General features: G+C 39.3%; 1 protein-coding gene across 3 annotated transcripts in view; it reads left to right on the forward strand.

Annotated features, from left to right (window-relative positions):
- REPS2 (RALBP1 associated Eps domain containing 2) overlaps positions 1–23,192 on the forward strand; it is a 102,500-nt gene that overhangs the window by 43,990 nt on the left and 35,318 nt on the right. For 2 of the 3 annotated variants that reach the window (XM_029998971.1, XM_029998973.1), the window contains exons 7-13: positions 1,898–1,961; positions 3,661–3,803; positions 6,649–6,743; positions 11,649–11,718; positions 13,765–13,830; positions 18,224–18,266; positions 20,837–20,973. In XM_029998971.1, the coding sequence (XP_029854831.1) occupies positions 1,898–1,961; positions 3,661–3,803; positions 6,649–6,743; positions 11,649–11,718; positions 13,765–13,830; positions 18,224–18,266; positions 20,837–20,973 (618 nt within the window). The remainder of the gene's footprint in view (positions 1–1,897; positions 1,962–3,660; positions 3,804–6,648; positions 6,744–11,648; positions 11,719–13,764; positions 13,831–18,223; positions 18,267–20,836; positions 20,974–23,192) is intronic. The other variant, XM_029998972.1, reaches the window with a different exon arrangement.

Consider the following 23,192-nt stretch of genomic DNA (forward strand, 5'->3'; position numbering starts at 1 on the left):
TATGAGAGAGTTGATTGCCTTTTCTTTTTAAAGGAAGACAACTCAAAAAGCAAACCAATTCTGTGGCCATTATGTTTTTTCCTAAATAGCCTGATTTTAGAAGAATAATTACATCTGAGGGAGAAATGTTGGTGATTCAGTAAAAAATAGAATGAGCTCTCTGTATTTGATTGACTATATTTGTGGCTCACACCTGCAGCGTATATTGAGCTGAAAAATCCCTTAGGGTTGTGCTTGCTTTCCCAGCAGAAATGTGCCAGCATCCACATGATGAAAGTGAAGCATGCAGTTAACTGGCCTATGTGGTCAAGCCTCAGTGTTTATGGCTCTGAGGGACTGAGATTTTGACCTTTAGGTGATTAAAAGCAAATCCTGGAGAGCACACACACGGTAAAAGTATTGTTAACAGCGTATTGAGATTGCATTTCCATCCCAAATAGGAGGATCAGGCTGCTGGTGAGAGGAGTCACTGCAGATACAGACAATTGGTCTAGCAAGGAAGATGTCACAGGTTTCAAACTGAGGCAGTCTTACTGAGCCCTGCTGTATTACTGGGGTTCAGGAGGCTCGGATCCAGCCAAAATAAATAAATTACACACTGCTGACAGAAATTAGTGCTTCACTAGTTCTTTGCCTCAGTTAAGTCTCCTTTATAGAATTTGCTTGAAAGAGAAAATAGTTGTTCAACAACTTTGTATTTCCTCACAGACTTACATATGTCTGTAACTGTGTATGCATGTGTATATGCATATAGAGCCTCTCGGGTAGCTGTGTGTTTTCCTTTATGTTAAGCAAGATTCTCAGGCAGTCCCTGCACATCCAGAATTACTGTCTATAAATTATAAATCTGAGCTTCTACAACATCCTGAAATAATTAAGCTGTAGAAATCCTTGCTGCAGGGTGATACAGATGCTAGAGGTTTGTCCGGGTTTAAGATGTTATTTGAGAAATCTGTGACTGAAAAATCTGTCAGAAGTTACTGAATGTTTAAATGTTACCTCTGGTTGAGAAAGTTCCTGAATTGCAGGTGCTCAGAGGTTAGGGGGTATTCTGGAGCTACATTGTTATTGTGTGGCTTTGTCATGGTCACATACTCCTCTCTTGGCATCCAGTGTTGGGGAGGATGTGCTGTGCTAGGTGAGTCTTGGACCTGCCCCAGTGCCAGCTTTTCTTATGTACTGCAGTAGGTGATAGGACCTGAATGCCCAAGGGGAAGAGGGGTATAGACCTAGAAATCTGTGCTTTATGTTGCCTTACATTTTGTAAGCCTGTATCCAGGAAGGGCTTACAGGGTACTGCTCATAGCCCATGATATGGGATGGTGAAGAAGTGGATTTGTTATCTAGGAAAAGAATGAGAAGGGCTGTTGTGGCAGGGTGACTGAGGATGCCTGCAACAGGACAGTAGCTATGTGCTATCTGAATCTCCTAGTTTTTGTTGGTTTGGGTTTTGGTTTTTGGTTTTTTTTTTTCATAAAAATTGAGGCACTGGAGGGAAAAGTCATGGTTGAAGCAGCGTCTTGGGAGAGCAGTGCAGACACTACGGCACTGTACTGCCACACACATGGCGCCTGGGTGAAGCAGAGCCGTTGTGTCTGTTATTTCATCATTGCTGACATACTCATTATGCTGGTTAGAATCAGTAGTACTAAAGTGTGTTTTCCTTTATTTATTTTTCCCATATGGAGAGAATGGGGAAATGAGGTCAACAGCTCTGTCTGGCCTTGTCACTTATTCAACAAGAGACAAATGGTCGAACAGCTATATTTGCATCCAGTTAATCTGAGCATCTCTCGGATGTAAAGTAACCATCTGCTTCTGGCATGGCAGCCCTGGCCAAAGGTAAATAATTGGAGAATTAATTTCCAGTGGTTGATAAGGCATGGTTTCCCAACAGGTTCCGTGGCAAAGAATTTCTTCACAAAATCAAAGCTGCCCATCCCAGAGCTTTCTCACATCTGGTAAGTACTGTAATAGTGTTGGGGATGTGTATCCTGTTTTTTTGAAAAGACGCTTAATTCAAGAGTTCTTGTTAAATTTTGGAAAGTGTCTTCAATTACAATTATTACTCTTATCTCCAGAATCACTTTCAGGTCCCAGCAGCAGGGTACTCATTCATCTTCCTGACACGTTTGTTTTCTGGAGAGATGTTCACCTACTCAGCAGGACTGGGAAGGTTTGAACAGTGATATAACTGAGAGCAGTTCTTAAGTATATTGTAAGCAGCATCCGTAGCTCAACAGACTGACATTTTCCATGAAACAATACAGAGGAGAAGCACCTCTGGAATGTTTTAGATGTGTTGTTCGTTTTATGTTTCTGGCTGTGTTTTGTCAAAGGAGGCCTAATTAATGCCTAATTTTTAGTAAGTACAACTACATAATTAATCAGTGCTTTTCTAATGAACCAGTACACTTAATGAGCTTATTTAGAAACGATTGCGGATGGAACTGTACATGATAAAATTTGACAAGGATTGTATTATATTTTCATAAACAACATGGTGCTTTGTAATTCAGTGTCATCCTTGCATCTCAGACAGGAAGAACAAACAGTTTTAAATGTTGATCAGAAATGCTGATAGAGATTTTACTTTTATATATGCTTTTATGAAGGGAGATGAGAAGAAAAGCTTGCAAGAGCCTGAACATCTGTCGGGGTCAAAGAATATGTCTGGAATCTTTTCAAAGCGGATTGTCAGTTGTGAAAATAAAAAAAACAATTGAAGAAACACAGTGTTGGGGAAGTGAATATTGGAATCTAAATTTAAGATTGCTTGAGAAGAATGGATTAATCCAATATGTTAACAAAACACATTTTATTTCTATTGTTGGCACAAGTTGTTCTCTGTGCAAAATTTAAAGAGTATTCCTTTCTAGTAGCTAATTATAATTTTGTGACGATGTGATTTATCAGGTTGTGTCGCTGTGTTAAACACATGGGATGTTTCAGTCTTTGTCACCATAACCTTAACAGTTTGAAAAATGCTCATTACTTCCAATGAGGAGGAAGTTACATCTTTATTTGTTTTAGTCCATGTGCTCATGATAAAATATTAGTCAGTTCTTGCAAAGAGTTAATTTATAAAATTGAATTCTTGAATTTCTGAAGTTCAGTTTTAGTGTTTGAGAAGAATCCTAGAATTAAATAGAGAACCGCTTTAGTGAGAAGTTAACAATATCATTTAAACTTGTCAAGAGCATTAATTTAGCTCTTTTCTTGAGGCTAGTCAATGGTGCTAAGTAACCAATGCTGAAGTCCATTTTTAACTTTTTCTGCTTGAACTAGTTTAAGATCCTGCATGGATTGGCCAAAAGTGCTTCCAACCATGGGAAAGTTAATTTCAGCCTTGGAAGTACTGGATATGTATTTCATGTTATAATATGTACGTATCATCGTATTGTATGGTATGATGTATAACAAAAAAAAAAAAAGTACTTTATTAAAAAAGAAAAAAGTGACAAGTCAGTATTAGAAAATTAGCTTGCTTCACCTTCCCCAAGACAAATGTGCAAGTTAGGATCAAGTGCAAATGACAGACACGCTTGTCTTGTATTAAAATAACCCTTCTCAAAGTTGCATTTCTGTCTCCACTGTGATTGCACCCATATGTTTCCCTGAGGTAATGGCTTGGAAAATGTGTGCCTGTCATACCTGCAGGGAGCTGAGTGACGTGGATTGCGACGGGGCGCTGACACTCCCGGAGTTTTGTGCTGCTTTCCACCTCGTGGTTGCGAGGAAGAATGGTTACCAGCTGCCGGAGACGCTGCCGGAGACGCTGCTGCCCGAGTACCTTCAAGCAGGTAACGTCCCTGCGGCAGGTCATGTTCCTGTAGCCACCCGCCTCAGGTACCCAACGTGTGTGTAAGACAGGTTGTTTCATTTTCCATCCTGCAGGTAGGGCAGGGTTCTATGCTGCGTAGTGGCTCTCCAGTTGCTTTTTAATGTGTGTGTTTTTAATTGTGCTTACGAGGCGATTGCTGAAGAAGGAATGTATAAAAGCACAAAATAGTGATGCAAAGTGTAGCAGTTACCTGCCTCTTAATGTCTGCCTCTTGGCTCCAGTGTGCTTCAGGTGTCATTATAGCTAAAGTGGCAGATGATTACCTGTAGCAAAGATAATTCAACAAGACTTATATGGCTTTTAACTCTTTTAATGATTTTTCCCTTAACTATGTGTTGAAAACAATACTTGACTGCTTTAGAACTTACTATGCTAATATATTTTGTTAGTTGCAGTTACGAGTTGTATCAAAGCTTGAATTTTTTTGTAATTCATTTTATGTAATCCACAGATTCTTCTGTAAGTAATTTGCAGTAATGACAGGGGGATTACAACAGTTTGTGTAGCACAAGGATGAATTAATCCAAAATGTAACATATCTCAGTAACAATGTGCAGTGAGAGACCTGCCCTTTCATTTGTTCTCTTCACTTATGTCTCTTTTAATTATAAATTAACATTGAAATATATACTGTTCCATCTAAAAAATGTGCATGACTTTCTAGGGCAAGGAGGATTAATCACAGATGATAATTACAGTTCTAAGGGATAATATTTAAGACCTAATAAAATCTCCATTAAATTTGATGACACAATATATTAAAAGACAGGAAAAGAGCAAATCGAGCTGGAGTTAGGAAAATTAAATGTTCACCCTGTATCAGATTTGTGAAGTAATTTCTGGTGGAGTCATGTTCCTTATAATCCACTATCTTCATATCCAAAGCAGGAAGCTCCTGTAAAACCTGCACTTCCAAGTCTTCATCACTTTTAGTCTCTCTAATTACATTCCCTTGTCATAATTACAACTACCCTTTTCCCTCAAGGACCACCATTTCGTTCACTACTCTCACGCCTGTTCTCATGAAAATTAGCTTGTCAGCTCCCCCATGCAGGTTCTTCTTGGTGTGTCTTCACATTAAGCCTTTTTGGTTAAAACTCTAGTAGTAGGGAATCATCATGCCAATGGGAGGAAGAGCATGGTAAACTGTGGTTGTTCCCTGGGAGTCCTCTTTTTCCCTAATTTGTCCCTTTCAGCACTGTGGTCTTTACCATTTTCTTAGATGATTATTGTTTCGTGGTGTTGCACGCAACCAAGCATTCCAAGCTGATCTATGTGGAAGAGGTGAAAGGACTAATTGTTTGTTGTGAGCACTCTAAATACCTCAGCTAATATGCTAATTCTGGTTAGCTTGAGGGTCTGAAACTGTCTTGCGCTCATTCTGCTGCTTAGTCAGGATTCAGAAATCTGTCTTTTGAAAGACTTCCATTAATAAAAAGCAGAACATCTCAACGCACTGTAACACCATGAATCACACGAAAGCATAGAGCCCTGGTTGTATCAACTTCTGAAATGAAAGCATTGATAAGTACGCAAGTGCCTCATACACTTATCTAAAATGTAAAAAGAAATTTCCAGGAGAAACTTCCTGTTTTCATGTTTTCATAATTTGATTTCTCTGAAATTTAGATTTTGGGGGGGGGGGGGGGGCTTGTTAGGAACCCAATGAAGATTACTGGAAACTGTTTTTCATTAGGTTTTTGTATTTGTTTCAGAATGAGGCAGAATTTGGTTCAAGTGAAATACTTGCATCTGATAAGTGTTAAAGCTTCAAATAAAGTGACTTGGAGCGTAAGACAGAACATTTAAGAATTAATTGATCTTGCTAGCTTTATGGCTTGTTCTATAAACTACAAGCGCAGGTCCAAATGCTATCCTGGCACAGCTCCATTGACAATTTGACCCACCACCTTCTTTTCTGGAAGTTTTTATTAAAACTAATTTACAGAATCTATAAAACTATTTGCCCTGTACGTAACCCACTGTACTGTACATTAAGACAGATTTGCAAGAGCTTAATTTGTTCAGAAAAACTAGATGCTAGCCAGAAACTAGAAATTTGATGTGAGAACTGGTTATTCTGCCTTTCAGTATATTGATCTTGAAGAAAAGCTGTTTTCCAGCTGTTAAGACAGATTTATCTCAGAGGAACTAATCCCAGAGTGATATCAACAGAAGGACCTGAGCTTGTGGAATAGGAATGAGGTTCTTGTGAATATTGCTGTGAGAAGTTAGAGTTCTTTTTTTTTTTTTTTTTTTTTCCGGGCTCTCAATGCTGTTTAGTTAAAGATGGTATATACTGCAGCATCTACTGTGTTTAGTGTCCTTGCTTTTTGCTGCCCTTCAATTTTAGGGTATAACGTAGGTTCTACTATACTTTTCAGTATTCAAAATGTCAAAAATTGGAGTTGAAGGTTTGGTAAGTACCTTTAACATTCCTAAGATGGCAAGATATAAACTATAATGCCAACTAAGTTGATACTGGACTGTGAGGAGGAAAAACGCAAACAAATGGTTGTTGTTTGGCAGTTAATGTTTACTAAGAATCACTTCTCCCAAATTTCACAATTATTTGTACAACAGAAATTATACATGCTATCCCTTGCATGACATTGACTTACTCAAAATACAAGATAGGCAGATTTTCTTCATGGTGTTTGTCATCCATGGCTTACAGATCAGTTCTGATATGTAGAAATGAAGGTTAAAATGATGCTGGAACAGGTTTTTAAGAAGTGTGTATTAACCAAAGATTTGGCATGTCTTGCTTGGGTTTTTTTCCTTTCTTTTTCTTTCCCCTGCAGCTTCTTTGAAGCCCATGCGTGACTGCACACTGTTTGATTCTTATTCTGAGTTGTTGCCAGGTGGTCAGCAGACTCGGGACTTCAGTCGGACAGAGGTGAGAAGGCATAAGCAGGGTAGTTACCTTGCAGAGTGCAGAGGAATAGGCCAGCTTCACAATGGCTGTGGTATGCGTAGCAGCAGAACTGCGAGTCTGAGAGGACTTTAGAAGTCTCTAAGCTTGCCATTAAGCCATCTCAAACCCTTCTCTCGGCAATTTCTTCAGTGTGTGGAAAGGGCTGACAGGCTTTTCAAAAGATATTCCTGCATAACAGAGTTCCCAGTAGTCATTGAGGGACTCCAGCCTCGTGCGATGCTGGAGTCTGCAGAGCAATACCCCTTACCGGTTTGTGTCCCATGGGGCTGCATTTGGCCCTCGGGCGTTGGGAGCCGGCGATGAGGGGCAGAGCCCATGCTGCAGGAGGGGTGGTTGCACAAGGACAGTGCTCAGGTGAAGTATCTCCTGAATACGAATTGGTCAAAAATGTGAGACTTCAGGCGCAGACCTTGTTATCGTCAGGCTCTCCTGACTGTGTAGCACTTGAGTGTTTCTTCCATTTACAGTGCTCCATTTCCACACTCGCTCCCCCAGTTTTGATGATGAGAAGAAAAATGTCTTGGCTTGTCTTGATTCCTTGTACTTTGCTTCTTTGGAGGCTGAAACTATCCAAGATTTTGTACAGTATGGACATGCATAGTTCTGTTCTAAGTGATTCAGTCTCCATTTTAATATCCAGCCTTTTCATAGTCTAAGCAACTACCATCTAAGGGTCTAGGTAGTAACTGTAAGGAGCTGGGAAGAGTGTTTTGAGGGAAGAATGGAGATCCATTGTAGCATATCACAATAGATACCAGCCTTGTAATGGAAGACTGTTGCAAGCAAAACTCAATTAAGGAGACGAGTGTATCATTGATGTTAAAAAATGAAACTTTAAAGATCCTGTAAAGCTGAACTAACCATGGCCACTGAGTTGTGCTTGGATATTGCAACTCTGAATATATATGCTGTGGGATTTAAGGGTTTAGTATTTAAGGTAGTAAATCAAATGGCAGACTGGCTGCAGGAATGGGCCCTTCTGACACTGCTTCCAAGTTAAAAAGTAATGGTATGTCATGGCAGCTCAGCAAGGCTGTTCTCCAGTTGTTTCCTCCCTGTGCCTTGCTCTGGGGAGTTCCTGGGTCAGAACCCAGCTGTTCCCTCATCGAATTCAGCTTGGTAGTGGTACCACCAAACGGGCTATCCTGAGCTGCTAATGGAGTGCAGTGTTCACTTTGGGCAATGCTGCAGCCAGCACTTTGAGCATCCAGTTTATCTTCTGGAACTGTTAAAATATATGTGGTCTCCCTAGGTGGTATTGCTCTTTGTACAGCAGCTTCGGCAGAGTACAGCCATACTGGGTTTTGAAAGCAGCGCTGCTGTTCTGGTAGTGCGGGCTGCTGGTACGTTGGCAGTGTGGGCAGGTCCTTTACTGCAGCGGAACAGCCTTGTCCCTTGCATGTGACCTTATTTTGGGAGGGTGGTTTGCAGGGGGCTGCAAGATTGTGCCACAGGCCATGCTGCACTAGCACTTCTTCACTGTGCGGTTGTGTGGCAAAGCTCAACAGTCCCTTGAGAGTGTGCCTCATTAGCATAGATGCATATTGGTTTGCAATTTAAACAAGTGTAAGAGGCAAAATTCAAAGCGATTTGCATTGAAAACTCATTTGCTGATGTCAGCATGTGTCTGTATGTATATACATAACTCCATTTCCAGACTGCAGTAAGAGTCAACTGAGTATTTGAGTTAACTCACTGCATCAGCTAAAGATACTCGGTTTTAGAGAGAATTATTTGTCTTCTGCTTAGAAACTGTCACATCCCTGTTCGGATGGGATTTTTTGTCAGTAGGCAAGACTCCTGTCAGCATCTCTTTTTTCACTTGTGTTTTCATGTGCATATACAAATACACAAGCTTATATAAAAAAAGATGCAGATATAGTACATAATTAAATTATATTAAAATATAAATAAACATACAATGATGTAGCTTTTATACACATAATTAAAAAGCTTCAGTTTATGTAACTTCTTGACTTCAGGATCTACTTCAGTATTCTCTGTGGCCTAGGGAGTCCTTGGTTTTGTTAGCATAGGGCTTCACAAGTGATTACCCAGATAAGCAAAGTGGTCTTTGGTTATTGCAGAGTTGTGAGGAAGTTTGCTCTTTAGTAGTGCAGCCTTTGGGACTGTGAGATTAGAACGTTCTTTTATATCTTTCAGAAAGCTCAGAAATCTTGGTTTCAGAGTCATCTTGTGTTTCTTGGAAATAAAATGTCATTTCAGTAACCTAACCAATACAATTTTATAATCTTATTAAGTGTCTGTTTTTTAGGCTCTTCTTGTTTGTGGTCCTTGAATGTATGTGCAGAGTAAGGATAAATCTAGAAGGAGCTGATTTCCTAAACAATTAAATTGTATGGTTTTTTGCTTTTTAGATTTTTCTGCTGCAGTGGAGATGATAATAGTAGGAATATTATAATAATAATTAAATAGCTGTAGAGGGTATACAGCACAAAATGTAAAAAACCCAAACAAGCAAGAAATCCCCCATTTTATGTTTAATATTTACTTTGGTTTTCAGCAGTTAAGCTTTCAGACCTTTTCTGCCTTATCTCTGTGCTCTCCTCCTGAGACATTCTCACCATAACTGCCAATAACTTGCAGATTACTGTGCTGCCTTTGTAGTCAGATAATGTTCTTGGGGAACAGCTGGGTCTTCTGCTCCATTCCTAGGTTCTGCAAGGTGGCAGGATGTTCTGCAAAATCAGAGTTTTTTTTATGGCTAGGATGAAAATGAAGAAGAATCTGTAGCATGATTGCCTGCTGGCTAAGCACAGATAGTGTTTCCTGACTATATCACAATTGTTGACTGGTTTTGCTCCATTTCTTCACTGTCTGGGTCCTAGACATGCAGGGCAAAGCTCTCAATTAGTTTGTTTCAGGGCCTTGTTATTTTGGTCCTTTGTTATCCAAAATTAATGAACTATAAAATCTCTTCTCAAAACTGGTTTGAGAATGATTTTGACTTGATTTTTTTTTTTTTGTTGTTGTTCAACTGATGTTTTTATGTTCAGAATTAATACACTGAATGAGTATCATTTGGAAGGTCAGTGATTCATCTCCCATTCATCTCCCTCTGTGGGAAATGCAGTAATTCACTGTTGCAATTTAATTTGTAGCTTGGCTACTTGAGGAAATATAGTTTAGATACTTGATCACTACATTAAAAATATTATAGTATCAATGCAATCAGTTATGCGTTACCTCCATGTCTTTGTCTCTTCCCAGCTATCATCCATTCAGGCTATTTAATTTATTAATTTCAGAAGACCATTTTTACTGTGACTGCTGAACTACAGTACTGCAGTACAATGGAAACAGTTCCTGAATACATCCATAAAGAAAATAATGGCAGGTGACAGGTCACCTGAATGCTAGACTTTGTTAAACTTAAGAAACACACAAAGACTGCTAATGATATGCTCAAGAATGACAAGGGTGACTGCTTTTTGTTAACCAAGGAGGTTTTGTCTTCCTATTTTTCTTCTCAAGTTTTTGTCTCCCACTCTGGTTCTGGTCTTTTTTTTTTTTTATTTTTTCCCCCTTTTTTTTTTTTTAATTCCTTTGGCTCTTTTCCACAAGCTTTCTCAGTGCCAAAAGCTTAAAGATAAAACACAAGATTTCACACTATATGCATAAAATGACTGGCTGGGGTTGCTCTAAACGCCCTCAGAAATGTGCTCACAGTTCATTGAGATTTGTGAGAGTCGTTCCATCAATTCAAGCATGCACTGAATTAGGTCTTTAGTCTGACGCTCTTTACTTTAGAGAGTCAGGGCTAGCTAGGGATGTGAAGTTTTTGTACAAATGTTTTCAGAATTCTCAAGCCATGTTTTTGCTATGTTGCTTCCTCAGAAGCATTAGGGAATCCCACATGCAATTTCATAAAACAGATCTGATAGCCGTTTACTCTGGACTTTGCCTTCTTGAATTACTGACTTGAGATTTTGTTGTTTGGTTTTTGTTTTTTTTTTTTTAAATATCTGCAAAATCTGTGTTTCTGAAGTAATTTTTTTAGGCCCAATGGATTTCAGGCCATTTTTAGGCCCAACCTCTTCCATGCTCCCTGGGAAAAACCAGCATCACTTAATATTTAGGGAAGCTTGGGGATTCTGACATTTGCTTTATTGTTTTGGCTTCAGAGTATATCCTTGTTCTTTACAGATTGTGGTAGTAGAATTTGTTCCTTGTTTCTTCTTGTGAGCGACACAGCAGAAGTTACAACAAATGCCTGTATTGTAAATTGCTGCTGAAATAAAGAAAAGTTAAGGAATAAGACTGGGGAGAAGTTCCCTGTTCTCCCATCAGAAGCCTGAATGGGCCTCCAACAGGCATGCTGATGAAGTTTGTTTTTCCCATCTCAATGACTGCATGTTGAAAGAAGAGTAGTCAAGGATCAGCCACCTCAGCCAGAAGACTTTAGATGCAGAACTACTGGGCTCTGGAGTATGGCTTGAGTTTTGGCTAGAGAGTCTGTTCTGATGGAGACTGTAACTCTGGTGAAGGGACTGGAGAAGGTTTCCTCAACCTTAACACAGGTGTTACACCCAGAGAGAAAAGAAAACACAGAATATCATTGCCATGTTGTGAGAAGTCTCCCCTTGCATATAGTCCTTAGTTCCTTGTCAGTCGCTGTTGAAGTGCTTCACAAATTAATTTCAGGTGTGGAACTGCTGTACCTTGAAAAGCAGAGTTATAGTTATCTTTTTGAAGGTCCTCTATGCTCCTTTATTTTACAGAGCAAATCATGGTGCAAGAGAGAATATCACCTTTATTTGTGTTGATCTGTATTCTTAAATATTTGACTGTAGAAATGTGGGTGCTATGCCAATCAGTATAATAAATACATCTTCTTTCTTTAAGAAGGCGTCAGCTGAAGAGACACCTGATAATTCTGCCCTGTTACAAGATGCAAAGAAAGATGACAAACAAGGTATTCAAATAAATCACTTCCCCCCACCCCCTCTGTTATGGGTTAAGTTCTGTGTATTATTAGTAATTCCATATATTAGCTGACAGAAGCAATGGTATTTTTAATTTCTAAGCTGCCTATGTGTTGCTATAGATTTAAAAGCAAGACATTTCTTTTAAGTCATTGACAGCAGCTGAGTTGAAGACAAATAAATGGATATGTTTGCTTCAAAATTAGTTCTATCATATGTGAATGATATGAAATGCACCTTCCAAAATAAGTGTAGTCCTAAGGCAATTAATGTTGCACTTCTTATTTTAATAATGTTATAATTGTTGTTATGAGGAATTTTGTAAGAGTAAAGACTATATTGTGCCAAATTTTGGATTTCCCTTTTTGCAGGAAATAGCAATACTTCAAAATTAGCTTTTATTCTTATTTAAAAAAAAAAGTCCCTATATTTTCTTGCAAAACAAAAGTTTTGGACGAACTGGATTGAAAATACTTGATTTATTTATTTCACTTGAAATCCGTCAGCAGCAAGCCATGTTAAATTGAAGTGGTCTTTTTCCATTCAGCAGCTACTAGGGCTTCCAGAATCAGTGCTGGATCATCACACGGTCATTCCCTTTTATATGGCCTTTCCATGACCTTTCAGGTTCTCGCTTGCTGTCCCTGTCCCTCAGCTGTGGAAACAAAACAGTTGTGGGTATTTTGTTGCCTTATTCTCAGAGCTGTGGATTATACTTTAAATAAAAAAAATTACACATTTTGATCTCCCAGCTGTCCACATGCTGAGGTTGCATCAGAGCTGTGAGACCAGGTAGTCCACATTCCTGAATCACCTTCCACACTCAGGTGTGACTGAGTTTGGCAAATTCCTAGTGTCCCTTGTTCAAAGAAAGATTGTCAGAGTTGATGGCAGTTTGTAAAACATTTTTACGAGTCAGCATAATCCAAGAAATTCATGTTTTATTGACAAGGTTTGTTTTGTTGTAAAATTCATAATGGAAAAGAGCAGGACTTGAACCTTGAAGGTTATTGCTTTCATATGTCTAGGGCAGATTTAGTTTTTACTTGGGGAATTTTTTTTCCTTCCTTGTGTAGGTGAAGAACTTGTGCTTTCCTCTTAGTAGCTGACATGTTAAGTCAGATGGGAAGCTGCTTTGGTACATGCAGTCCTTCGAGCTGAAGATGTGCGCTGTATCTATGACACAGATTTCTACCTTTTCAGCCAAAGAACAAATGCTCTTGTTCCACCATTTATTGCTGTCCTGACAAATGAAAGAGCAGATCGCTCTCCTGACTGAGGAGATCTCCCCAGAAGTCAAGAACCTGTAGTTCAGGACTGTAGAAGCAAATTTTCCTGCATTTTCAGAACTATACAAGTAAATTAGCTCCACTCTGTCAGGTTATAATATAGTTAAATGTGGAAGATAGTGTAAATAGAACTGGATCACAAGAATCAGACTTTTCCCATGTGTTTTATTTGATAAAGGCAGATGGAGATGAGTGACTTCGTTCCAAGTGGTTATTTATAATACTGTGTGTTACAGTACATTAAAATATGCTACAATTCATTAAGAATGCCTTAAGAAAGTCATTAATAAAGGCTGTGTAGGCATCAGTGGAAAGGGAGTAAGCACAAAGACTGGGATTTCCTAAATTTTAACCCTGGCTCTGTCGGTGCCATATGACGTTCCTTGGGGTGGGCTGGTGAGGTTTCAGCCTTCAGAAGCAGCCAGTCTCTCGTGCACCCTGGCTTTCCAGGTTTGTAACGTTGGAGAGTTGAGTCCCAGCTCTGTCAAGTGTCACCAGCTGCAGTCTCTGTGAGAGCGCTACATCTCTGAAACAGAAGACTGTGGATTTAGACACCAAAACCCCCAAATTCTCAGTTTGGGATTATTTGACAATTTGGGCATAGGCCTTTGTATTCTTGACTCTTGTGTTCTTAAAATTTGTTACTTTTTTGAGTGCTTGGGTGTTCCTTTCTCAGAGCTAATAACCTGTAGATTCTACCTGCATGTACTTAAAGTAATTCTCATTGTTTTGGGTTTTTTTATTAAGCTCTTAAAGTAAGCACTGCTCTCAAAACGATACCAAAGGAATTTCAGCACTTGACTGTGAAAACAGGTAAGAAGAAAAAAATTGACATGTTACTTCCATTAGAATTTTGATCAAATATTTTTATATCACGGTAAGCCTAAATTAATGTAATTTGATTAATTTTTTTAAGATCCTTTTGCTCATACTATTTTACTACTGAAATTAGCTTTTACCTCATAATGACTACTACTTGCAGAATTAATCTTAATTAGTACTTAAGGTTGTCAGAAGGTTTTCTTGCTTTCTTTCCCTTGTTGTTAGCGTGTATGCATTATTCATGTGTGGGAAATGTTTTTAATGTAGCATTTTGTAAGGCGTCTGAATTTTGTTTTTCTGTACTACAAACAAGATGCCAGAGCATATACATAATATTGTACCTCTTGATAAAAGCTCTTCTCAAGTGTGGAATAAGTATTCAGTAACTATTTTGAAATGGCCTGTTTCTTTGTAAAAACTGAGCTTTCATATTTTTTGTCAAGGAGTTTAAGGGTAGGTAGCCTTTTGGAAACGCAGACCTTGTGGCACTTACAGCACTGATGTAAGCGTTTGATTTGGGGGGCATTTCTTTGTTGAAACCACCCCTGATTTTTCCCTCTCTGACTCCAATATACATTCCTTGTTCCTATCATACTGGAAAATGTTACTTCTGGAACGGCATATGTCAAAATTGGATAGTTGTTTCAGAAACTTGCCATGCATTCAGTTGAGTTCATCAGACCTCCCTTGCCTTCCTCTTTGTTAATCTCTTTCCTAGAGTGGTTAAGAGTGTTTTCAAGCCCTCCCTGGTTCCAGTCAAGCTAAAATCTGGACTTGCTTTCTTTTCCTTTTGCATAAATGTTTTTACTTGTGAAGATATTCTTGATTAAGAAAACTGACCCCACATGTCTGTCACAGCAGTTTTGTCTTATAGCTCAATTTTTTCATGGCTGCTCAACAGCTGCATGCCTCATTTCCCAACTCTTTTTTTCCTGGCTTCTTCCCAAACACTTGGCAGCTGCCAGATTTCCTATCTTCAGCTCCTATTCTCAGATGATTGCTGCTTCTCCATCACACACACACACACACGCATGCTCTCTTACACTTCCCTCTCAGGGGGAGAGGAGGGTGCTTGCAAGACTTTCAGTTCTGTTCTCCTCCCCTCCGGTTTTGCCCAGGAGCGCCCCAGGGAGTTTTATTTTCAGTTCAGCAATTCCATCTTCAGTGTGCAGGTGACGGTAGGCTTTTTCCTAAGCATATCTCCTTTGCCAGAGACCTCTTTTGCCCATGTCCTTCATCTCCTAGTCAGGGAGGGCTTCCCAATGCGGCTGTGCTCCTCCAGCAGCATTGCTGTGTTTGTGTACCAAGGGAGACGGTGGCAGAGTTTCACCCCATTGTCATGACTCCTGTCACTGCTGGGGTTTCACCCTTGCTGTCCTGCACACTAAGGGTTTGAGCGAGCACATTCTGAGGTTGCATGATATGATTGATGTTAGAAGTAAAGATGTTTATCAATCCAGTGGGCTAGATACAGCACAGTAATTGAGCAGTTATTTCAGAATCAGTCACCGTTCTGAAAGGTCATTGTAATCATTAACCTTCAGGATGAAAACTCAGTTGGGATGAAGTAGGAGAAATTCTGCATCCTTTTTTGGTTATTCATTTGGGCTGTTTATGTAAATTCAGGAAAGATGATGCTGCTGTGCTTCATTATGGGAAAGTTTTCTTTGCTGTCAGAAGGACTAGGAACTTGAAATAGGTAAAAACTTTATATGCTTCACATCTCTGAATATCTGGCCAGTTTATTGAGGCTCCTAAGTGCAAGATCATTGTTGGCCTTAGACTTTTAAAGGATTGAGGGCCAAATTTGCGGACATTTAAACTGTACATTTCTGCCTAGGCGACCATTAAGAGATGAGTCAGTGGGGGTGATTAGACTAGTGGGGAATTCCTTGGTTTTTTTTCTTTAGCTGTGTGGCATACTTGCACCCTTTATGGTACAATTTTCCACCCAATCTTCAGCCTGTAAAGCGAGTATAGGGTATTAGGCTACAGCCAAAAGTTACTGAATCAACATCCTTTGGAATGTTAAAATGAAGTTTTATTGGAAGAGGGGCATGGGAGCAGTTGAACACCCAAACCGGGAACCTTCATGTTCTCCTGTGAATGAATAAATAAGAGTTCACGATCGTATATGACTTTAGTGCAAACCAAGCTGTTCAGTTCATCAGGCTCTACTACTCCAAGAATTGTACAAACTTTTAAATAATAAATGTAATTAATTCACTCAACAGCTCTAACTTTTTATCAGTTTCACGTTAAGTTAGGCTTATGTATCCATAGCAATAGAAATATGGAAAACTCATGAACTGGATAAATAGTTTTGTATTATCTTGAATGATTATGTTGTGTATGTGTATAAACCTGCACCTCAAACACAAAGTACGCAGAGACTGAGCGTACCAAAATAACTGCACATTTTATGGAAGTGCTGCCAGAATTATTTGTATGTCCTAATAATGAACTACCTGCTTTATAATATTTTTTTATATTATACTAGTTCTTTTGAAAGGTAAAGCTAAGTCTGGGTATTGTGTAATTGTAGCCTTGAATTTCCTGATTTTTCAAAAGCTTAAAAGAAAATCCTTGGCAGTAGTGTTCTATTGCTATCATTTTTTATTAGTAGTCATTTTGGGATTCTCTCTTCCTTGTGTGCTTTCCTGTTTACCTCAACAAGATGTCCTCAGAGAGTTTGAATGTCAGTTTTACCTGCAGGTTTTTAGATGAAAGGCTTTCGAAAAGAAGTATGAACAGAATTACGGTCTCCATAAAAGAAGGAAAATTTGAAGGTTCTTAAATGTGGCTTAGCTTGGAAAGGATTTATACTTCCTATTTCTAAGTGACATATATTTAATAATTGTGCATGTAATTTAATAATCAGCAATTTCAGCATTGGAAAAATTAGGTCATATGGCTGTAGGGAAGCAGTGCCTGAAGTTGTATTCTCTGGGAGTTTGACACAGAAAGAGAGGAGGATTATTGCCACTGCATATTTTAATAATAATTCCCTCTCTCTCCTTTAGTTGCTAGGAAGAATTTGTTGCACAGAAATCTGGAATGACTGTGAGCCAGTTTGGTGGTGACAATAATCTACTAGAACTTGGTTTATAAGTGGTCGTTTGTGTCACTGCCAGCTGTATTTGGGTTTATTCCATCCAAAGCATCAACTAGCACTGTGTGACCCTAAAAGCACTTTCTTTTACGAAGAAATAGTGTGTGCCTATACATGTGCCATATGCTGCTACTTGTCTTCTGTAAGCCTAAAGCCTCCTATGGAGGGTCTATGCAGTAGAACAATACAAGCCATTAAAAAGTCAGAATTTGCCAGCTGCTACCACAGGTAGCTCCTGCTCTGTGTTTTGGAGGATCTGTCAGTAGTGCAGTATAGTAACTGGTGATAAATGTCTGACTTGGAAGTAGGCATATATCTGAAGAAAGCTAGAAACTCCAAGAATTTTTTTTTTTCCCCCAACTTACTTGCTTCTCCTAAGTGTTGTACCTTGATTAGCAGAATAATGGGAAAAGTACAAGGATTCACTTTGTGTGTGCGTTGGGATCGTTGATGCTGCTGTAATACCTTGAGGATATCTCAGTGGGCTGAATTTGAAAGCAATCACACAGATATGTTTTCTCAAAATTATCTGATGTTAGTAAGGAGATTAACAGAAAAGTCACAAAAAGACTATGTAAACCAAGGAACAGCCTCGAGGAATTACCCAGAGAAGATAAGTCAGCACTGTTGTTTTCCTATCACATAAAACCTGCATGTGGCAGGATATTTGGCATTTACCCAAAAAGAAACTGATTTTTACACTGATAGAAATGTGTTTGATCAACACTTAGCCCGTTGTAAAGCTTTCTACCTTCAAATATCTTTCCTTCCCAATGTCAAAGTAGTCTCAACCTGATGTGTTAATTTTTTTTATGCGTGGTAAGAAGATGGGCGTTTGTACTAATTAGTTAAAGTTTTTAGGAAGGGCATAAAGCTTTGTGCTTTGGGAAGCAGGACAACTAATAGACATCTGGACTAGGAGTAAGATGTTTTCTGTTGAAAGTTTATGCTATTCGTTATGTTGCTTTGTCACAACTACATCCAGGAGTACAGGTCAGAGCTGTCAGATCTATTGCTTTTCCTGCGTTCTGGTAACCAAACTAAAAGGTGAAGCTCTGACTACGAGTGGGCTTTTGAATTCTTAGGACATTCGCGCTACAAAAACAAAGGGGAAGGAGAAGTGAAAATCAATCCCCATTTCTCATGCGAGATGAGCACATGCTCACATCCACACTTGCAACACTCACATTTTTAACAAACACTGATTCTGCAGCTAAAGGCATTTACTTAAAATATGATGTTTTAGCGGTTCTTTTTTCTTTTCTGTTCCAGCTGCTCAGGAATCTAATGCACTTAAAGCCAGACCACGATCCAGGTACTGCTTTCATTTCTATTTCAGAAGACCTGTGTTCCTCTGGTGTTAGACATAAGGCATAAGAACTAATGTTGCATTTTTTATTTTCTTTTTAATTGGTCTTGTGCTGGAAGTACAGCTCAGATCAGACAGATTTACCAGGAGGGATCTGTAAGCTATAGACCCTACATAAGTACTGCCTTAGGGCCCTGTGATCTCTGGTCATAAGGCGCTGGGACTTTTGCCTGTCTGCCCAGCCCCACTGCCTTGTCAGGGAGGTGACTGCCTCCAGCCCAGCCCCACGGGTGTCGTGGTGGGACAGCGGGGACCACCCCATTGTGGGGAATGTTCTCAGCAATTTTGTGCTGTTGAAACCTGCACAGTGGTTGCATATGGAGGGAGAGGCTCCACGCTCCTGCAGAAACAGCAGTAGTAGCTCAGCTTTCAGATGTGGGTGAGTGAATCCTTTCGTTGGCGTGTATTTGACTATGGCTGGGTGGTGCGTGATGGAAGGACTTATGGACTTGCACTGTTGTGCACTAGAAATGACACTGGCTGAATTTGGATGTTTGAAAGAAGAGGGAAGCCTGTGCCAGAAAATATCACGTATAAATGGATTATGTGTTGCGTTTGGCTGTTCACCATTCTGGTGTATAGCCATATCGTGCATTGCCCTTCAAACTGGGGTTTTTTGGTGCTAGCTAGAGGGCTTCTGGTTTTTTTTCTTAAGTAATGAGAGTACAATCAGGAGCTCCCTCCTTACAGGCTTGTCAAAGCCTGCTAATAAGAGAGAATCGGCTATAAGCATGATGAATGAAGATTGAAATCCTCTGTTCTTAAGACCTACATCCAGGAAGGCTGAACTGCCTTGTATGCTATTTTTAAGCTGCTAGCCAAAGCTTTTCAGTTTTCACACTGTTTTAAATTTTCTTGCTGTGTTACTGAATTACAAATATGCAAAAAATGTGTAAAAAGTATTTTATGCAAAAATGCATAAAATAGCAAATACTTAAGTTTGAAAAAAGTCACTTGAATGTGACCACTGTGTCACATATGACTGTCTCACATCTGACTTTATGTCACTACTTCAATGCAGAAGTTGAGACTAAAGATTCCTGAGCACATCCTTCAACTTGGACCTTCTGCTGCGCTTGTTCTGTGTAGCCTGGAGGGCTCTGTAACCTTGAGGGTCTCTGTCTTCAGGTGTGCCTGACCACCAGAGGCTATGATTTGAGTCTGTTACAGCTCTGGACCCTGGGTTTCTAGCCTAAGCTGTGCAAATTCTTAGCTGCTGACTCTTAACTGTCGTTTAGGTGCCAGGTCCGCCTGCTGCAAGCGACGATTCACTGTCACAGGGCTCTGTGTTGGCACTGCTGGGGCAGGCATATTTTTGCCTGGTAGCTGCTATCTTACTCAATCTTTAAAAAAAAATTAAAAGTCTCAAAATGTTAGGTTGAACAATTTCAATGCAAGTAAAATATACACTGCATAATATGGAAAGTAAAAGTATAAAACCTTAAGATCCTGATTCAGAACTTTCCCATTTATTTCAAGGCGGTTGGGTTAGGTCTGATATGATAAGCCTATGGAATTCAAAACTCTACCAAGACAAAAAATACAGCATCAGCAGAGGTTTTTGTGTCACATGTAAATTTTGAAGCAATTATGGCTTTCACTCCTGTATTTATTAAAGTTTATATCAGAAACATAGGATGAGCATTGCCAAATGTCTGTCCCACTAAAGAGCTGTTTTCTAACAACAACCTGTTTGGCAAAAAATGAGCTGTTTCCCATTAGTGGGAGTTATTTCTGCTCTACTTGAATGTGTTTTTGGTCTTGCCTGTCATGCATAATGTGTTACAGTAAGTGTAACATCTCACGTTGTCAATGCTCATTTTGAACAAAGCTCTCGGTCTTGCAGAAAAACTGGTAACTACAACAGCTGAAAAATATTGGACACTATTCAGCAAAATCAAAATTCTTAGCAAAATGCACCACATTGGGATTAATGTGATGTGGAAGGGTCTGGAAAGCCGTGTATTTGACCAGTTTTGGTCACTTCGGAGCCATGCAGTTTTTCTGGATTTTGTGGAATTTGGTGACTGTTTGCTATGAAAAATTTATTCTAATGGTTAGACTATTATAAATTACAAAATGCGTACTTGCAAGAGGTAGGTTGAAGCTGTACCTGTACAAACACTACCCTCGCAGTTGGGAAAGGCAACAGAAACTGTAAGGGGCGGGATGGGGGGTGTGGAATTTTACTCAGGTTTATTCAAAATAGTTGCTACAATTATCCTGCTGACAGTTCAAGTTAGGTAAAGAAGGCCTGAAGCTCTGATATAAAAGGCCTTAAAAAATACTAGCCCTGTAAGCATGACTTGTTCCTTTCTCCAGGCACACAGGTCCCTCTGTTGCCAAATAAATCTGTCTTGTCCTAAGGGGGAACTTAGTCATTAGGGCAAGGAATTTCCACCATGAACCTGAGTTCTGATCAGTGTATTTTTAGGTACTATTCACTGTAGTTGTTTAAAATTAATTTCTGAAATAAAATATTTTCTGCTCCCTCCCCCTGTCCCGTTTTTCCTTAGGTCTTATTCTAGCACATCAATAGAAGATGCCATGAAAAAGGGAGAAGAACCCCCTACTCCACCTCCAAGGCCACAGAAATCACATTCCAGAGCTTCCTCTTTGGATCTGAACAAAATATTTCAACAAAACACACAAGGTAAAGTTTGCTTTCTTTCCTTCTTTTGAGACCATTTAGGTTAGCTGCATACTTGGCAACTTGATCTGTTTGTACAAATGCTTGACAATATGTGCATATGCTTGCCTTTGCTATAGACAGTAATAGAGTACAGAACAGAAGAAGTTGCACTTTCTTGCATTACATCACCACTGAGGGGAAAAATCAGTGTTGCTATAATTAAGGTGATTATAACGTTTTCTGGCATGATAATGGGAAGCTTAACATATGGTAGTCTGTCATCACTGACTGTTTATAACTAGTCTGGATGTTTAGACAATTCTCATCAGTAACTTCAATATATTTGACTTTTATTACTATTTATTTTTTGTGGTTCAGAAGCAGGAAGAAAACCCTTAATGCTTAAACTGGGAGAAAGTGAAATTTCTCATGTGCAAACTTTTGTGATGTTGAAGTCTTCTATATGCATGGGGGCAATCAGAAACCATTCTTTGAGTCGAAAGAAAGGGTCATTTCTTTTGACACAGGTGCATGTTGAAGGGAGAGAAAGAAAATGTAGAATAGTAACTGGAGTGAACTGAAAGAAAACCGCTCTCCGGCGCGTTAATGTTTGAACGGTCCTTTTGCCTTGCACAGTGAGTGGTGGAAAGAGGAGCTTTTTGTTCAGGGCAGCAGTCACCCAGCATCGCTGTGCTTTAGCAGTGTCCTTGAACCAGACCAGAGCTTTATGCGGTGCACACCAATCATCTGATTCAAGGACTAGGTTAAACATGGTCATGTTTATGCTTCAGAAGAAAGCCAAGGTTTGACTGTGTCAAGGAATGTTTTAACTGGGCTCTCTTATGTGGTTGTTGGAGTAGAAAAGAAAGTGTTTCACCTCTTGCTATGTGGGACTTTTTTTTTTGTGCAAACACCAGACAGAATTCAAGAGTCCTGCTTTTTTTTTTTTTTTCCCCTGCCTTACACAGAGAAGCAATTCCTGATCTTTGGCTGTGGTTCCTGTTCAGGGGTCTGTTGCCTCCAATTTTTATTTCATTATACATCAAAATAAAACCCCAAACAGAGCCAAGTGCACATTTTCTAAGGCAGCAAATCCTCTCAGAATCCAGATAAAAAGTATAACTGGAAGGAACTAAACTTGGATTTAAGTTTCTCTTGGACCACAAATGAAAGGAGAATGTAAATTCTCAAAGAAGTCATTCTGTGAATGAAAAGTAACATCTTGCTTTTGAAATGGATCATTTTGAAAGTCACCATTACTTTTGAAGTAACATAATGATTTCTTCTGGGCAACTTAACAAACTGACTGTTACAGTGAGTGCAGGAAGGGATAACTCGTCCTATCAATACTTCTTGGAGGGTTTTCTCACTGGCAATGGGTCAATTAAGTAAGGGTAGGCAGTTCATTGCTTGCAAAGAAAGCAAGTGCTCTGGTCACCCTAAAACTGTTCATCATATTTGGTTCAAATTCATGGCTATTTATAGTTGGAACAAAAATTGGCTCTAGGTTGACAAAACCTGAAGTATAGTGTGCTACCAAATTGCAGAAATGTGGAAGGTCTCCCAGAGGTTTAGCTTCCTCCTGTACCTGCAGGGTGTTGAACTGTCATTTTTTGGTCTCTTGAATGTTCCCTGATGGCAATGCTAAATATTTGTGGCGGTCATCTTCGTTTAATGCAGCTGCTCTATTTTGTGTCAAAAATGTAAATACTCATTGGGAAAGAATAAGGAGGAATGTGTAGCCTTGAAGAATTCAAGGAAGGACTTGTTAAACAATTTGTAGCCCACCCAAAAGAAGCGTTCTATTTCAAATAAATCTGCATCATCAGAAGGAGGGGATTAAATCAACCCATCCCAGCACACCCAAGTACCATGGTGCATTTACCTTGCTCTGTTTTGAAGTAAAATGTCTGCATTGGAAGTCATATTTTCAGTTCTTCGTTCTATGAAGAAACACATGCACACCCTCCCTGTCTTTAAGCCCCAAATAGTTGTTATTCTGCAACATCCTATTGATAATCTGATTTATACAGCTGCGTTCTTTTCTTCCACTTCTCTTGTTTTGATCACCTCACTTTTTTCATCCTTTTTTTCATCCTTTTCCCTACTGATCTTGCTTCTCAGTAGAAATTCCAGTCTCATTATTTTCAGAAACCTCTTTCATTTAGAGACAGTTCTTCCTCAGGGAGTGGTCATTGTTTCGGTCAAACTCTTTACCAAGGTGCACTTTGCACTTCCTA

The sequence above is a fragment of the Aquila chrysaetos genome, chromosome 23 (assembly GCF_900496995.4).
Source record: "Aquila chrysaetos chrysaetos chromosome 23, bAquChr1.4, whole genome shotgun sequence".
NCBI lineage: Eukaryota > Metazoa > Chordata > Aves > Accipitriformes > Accipitridae > Aquila > Aquila chrysaetos.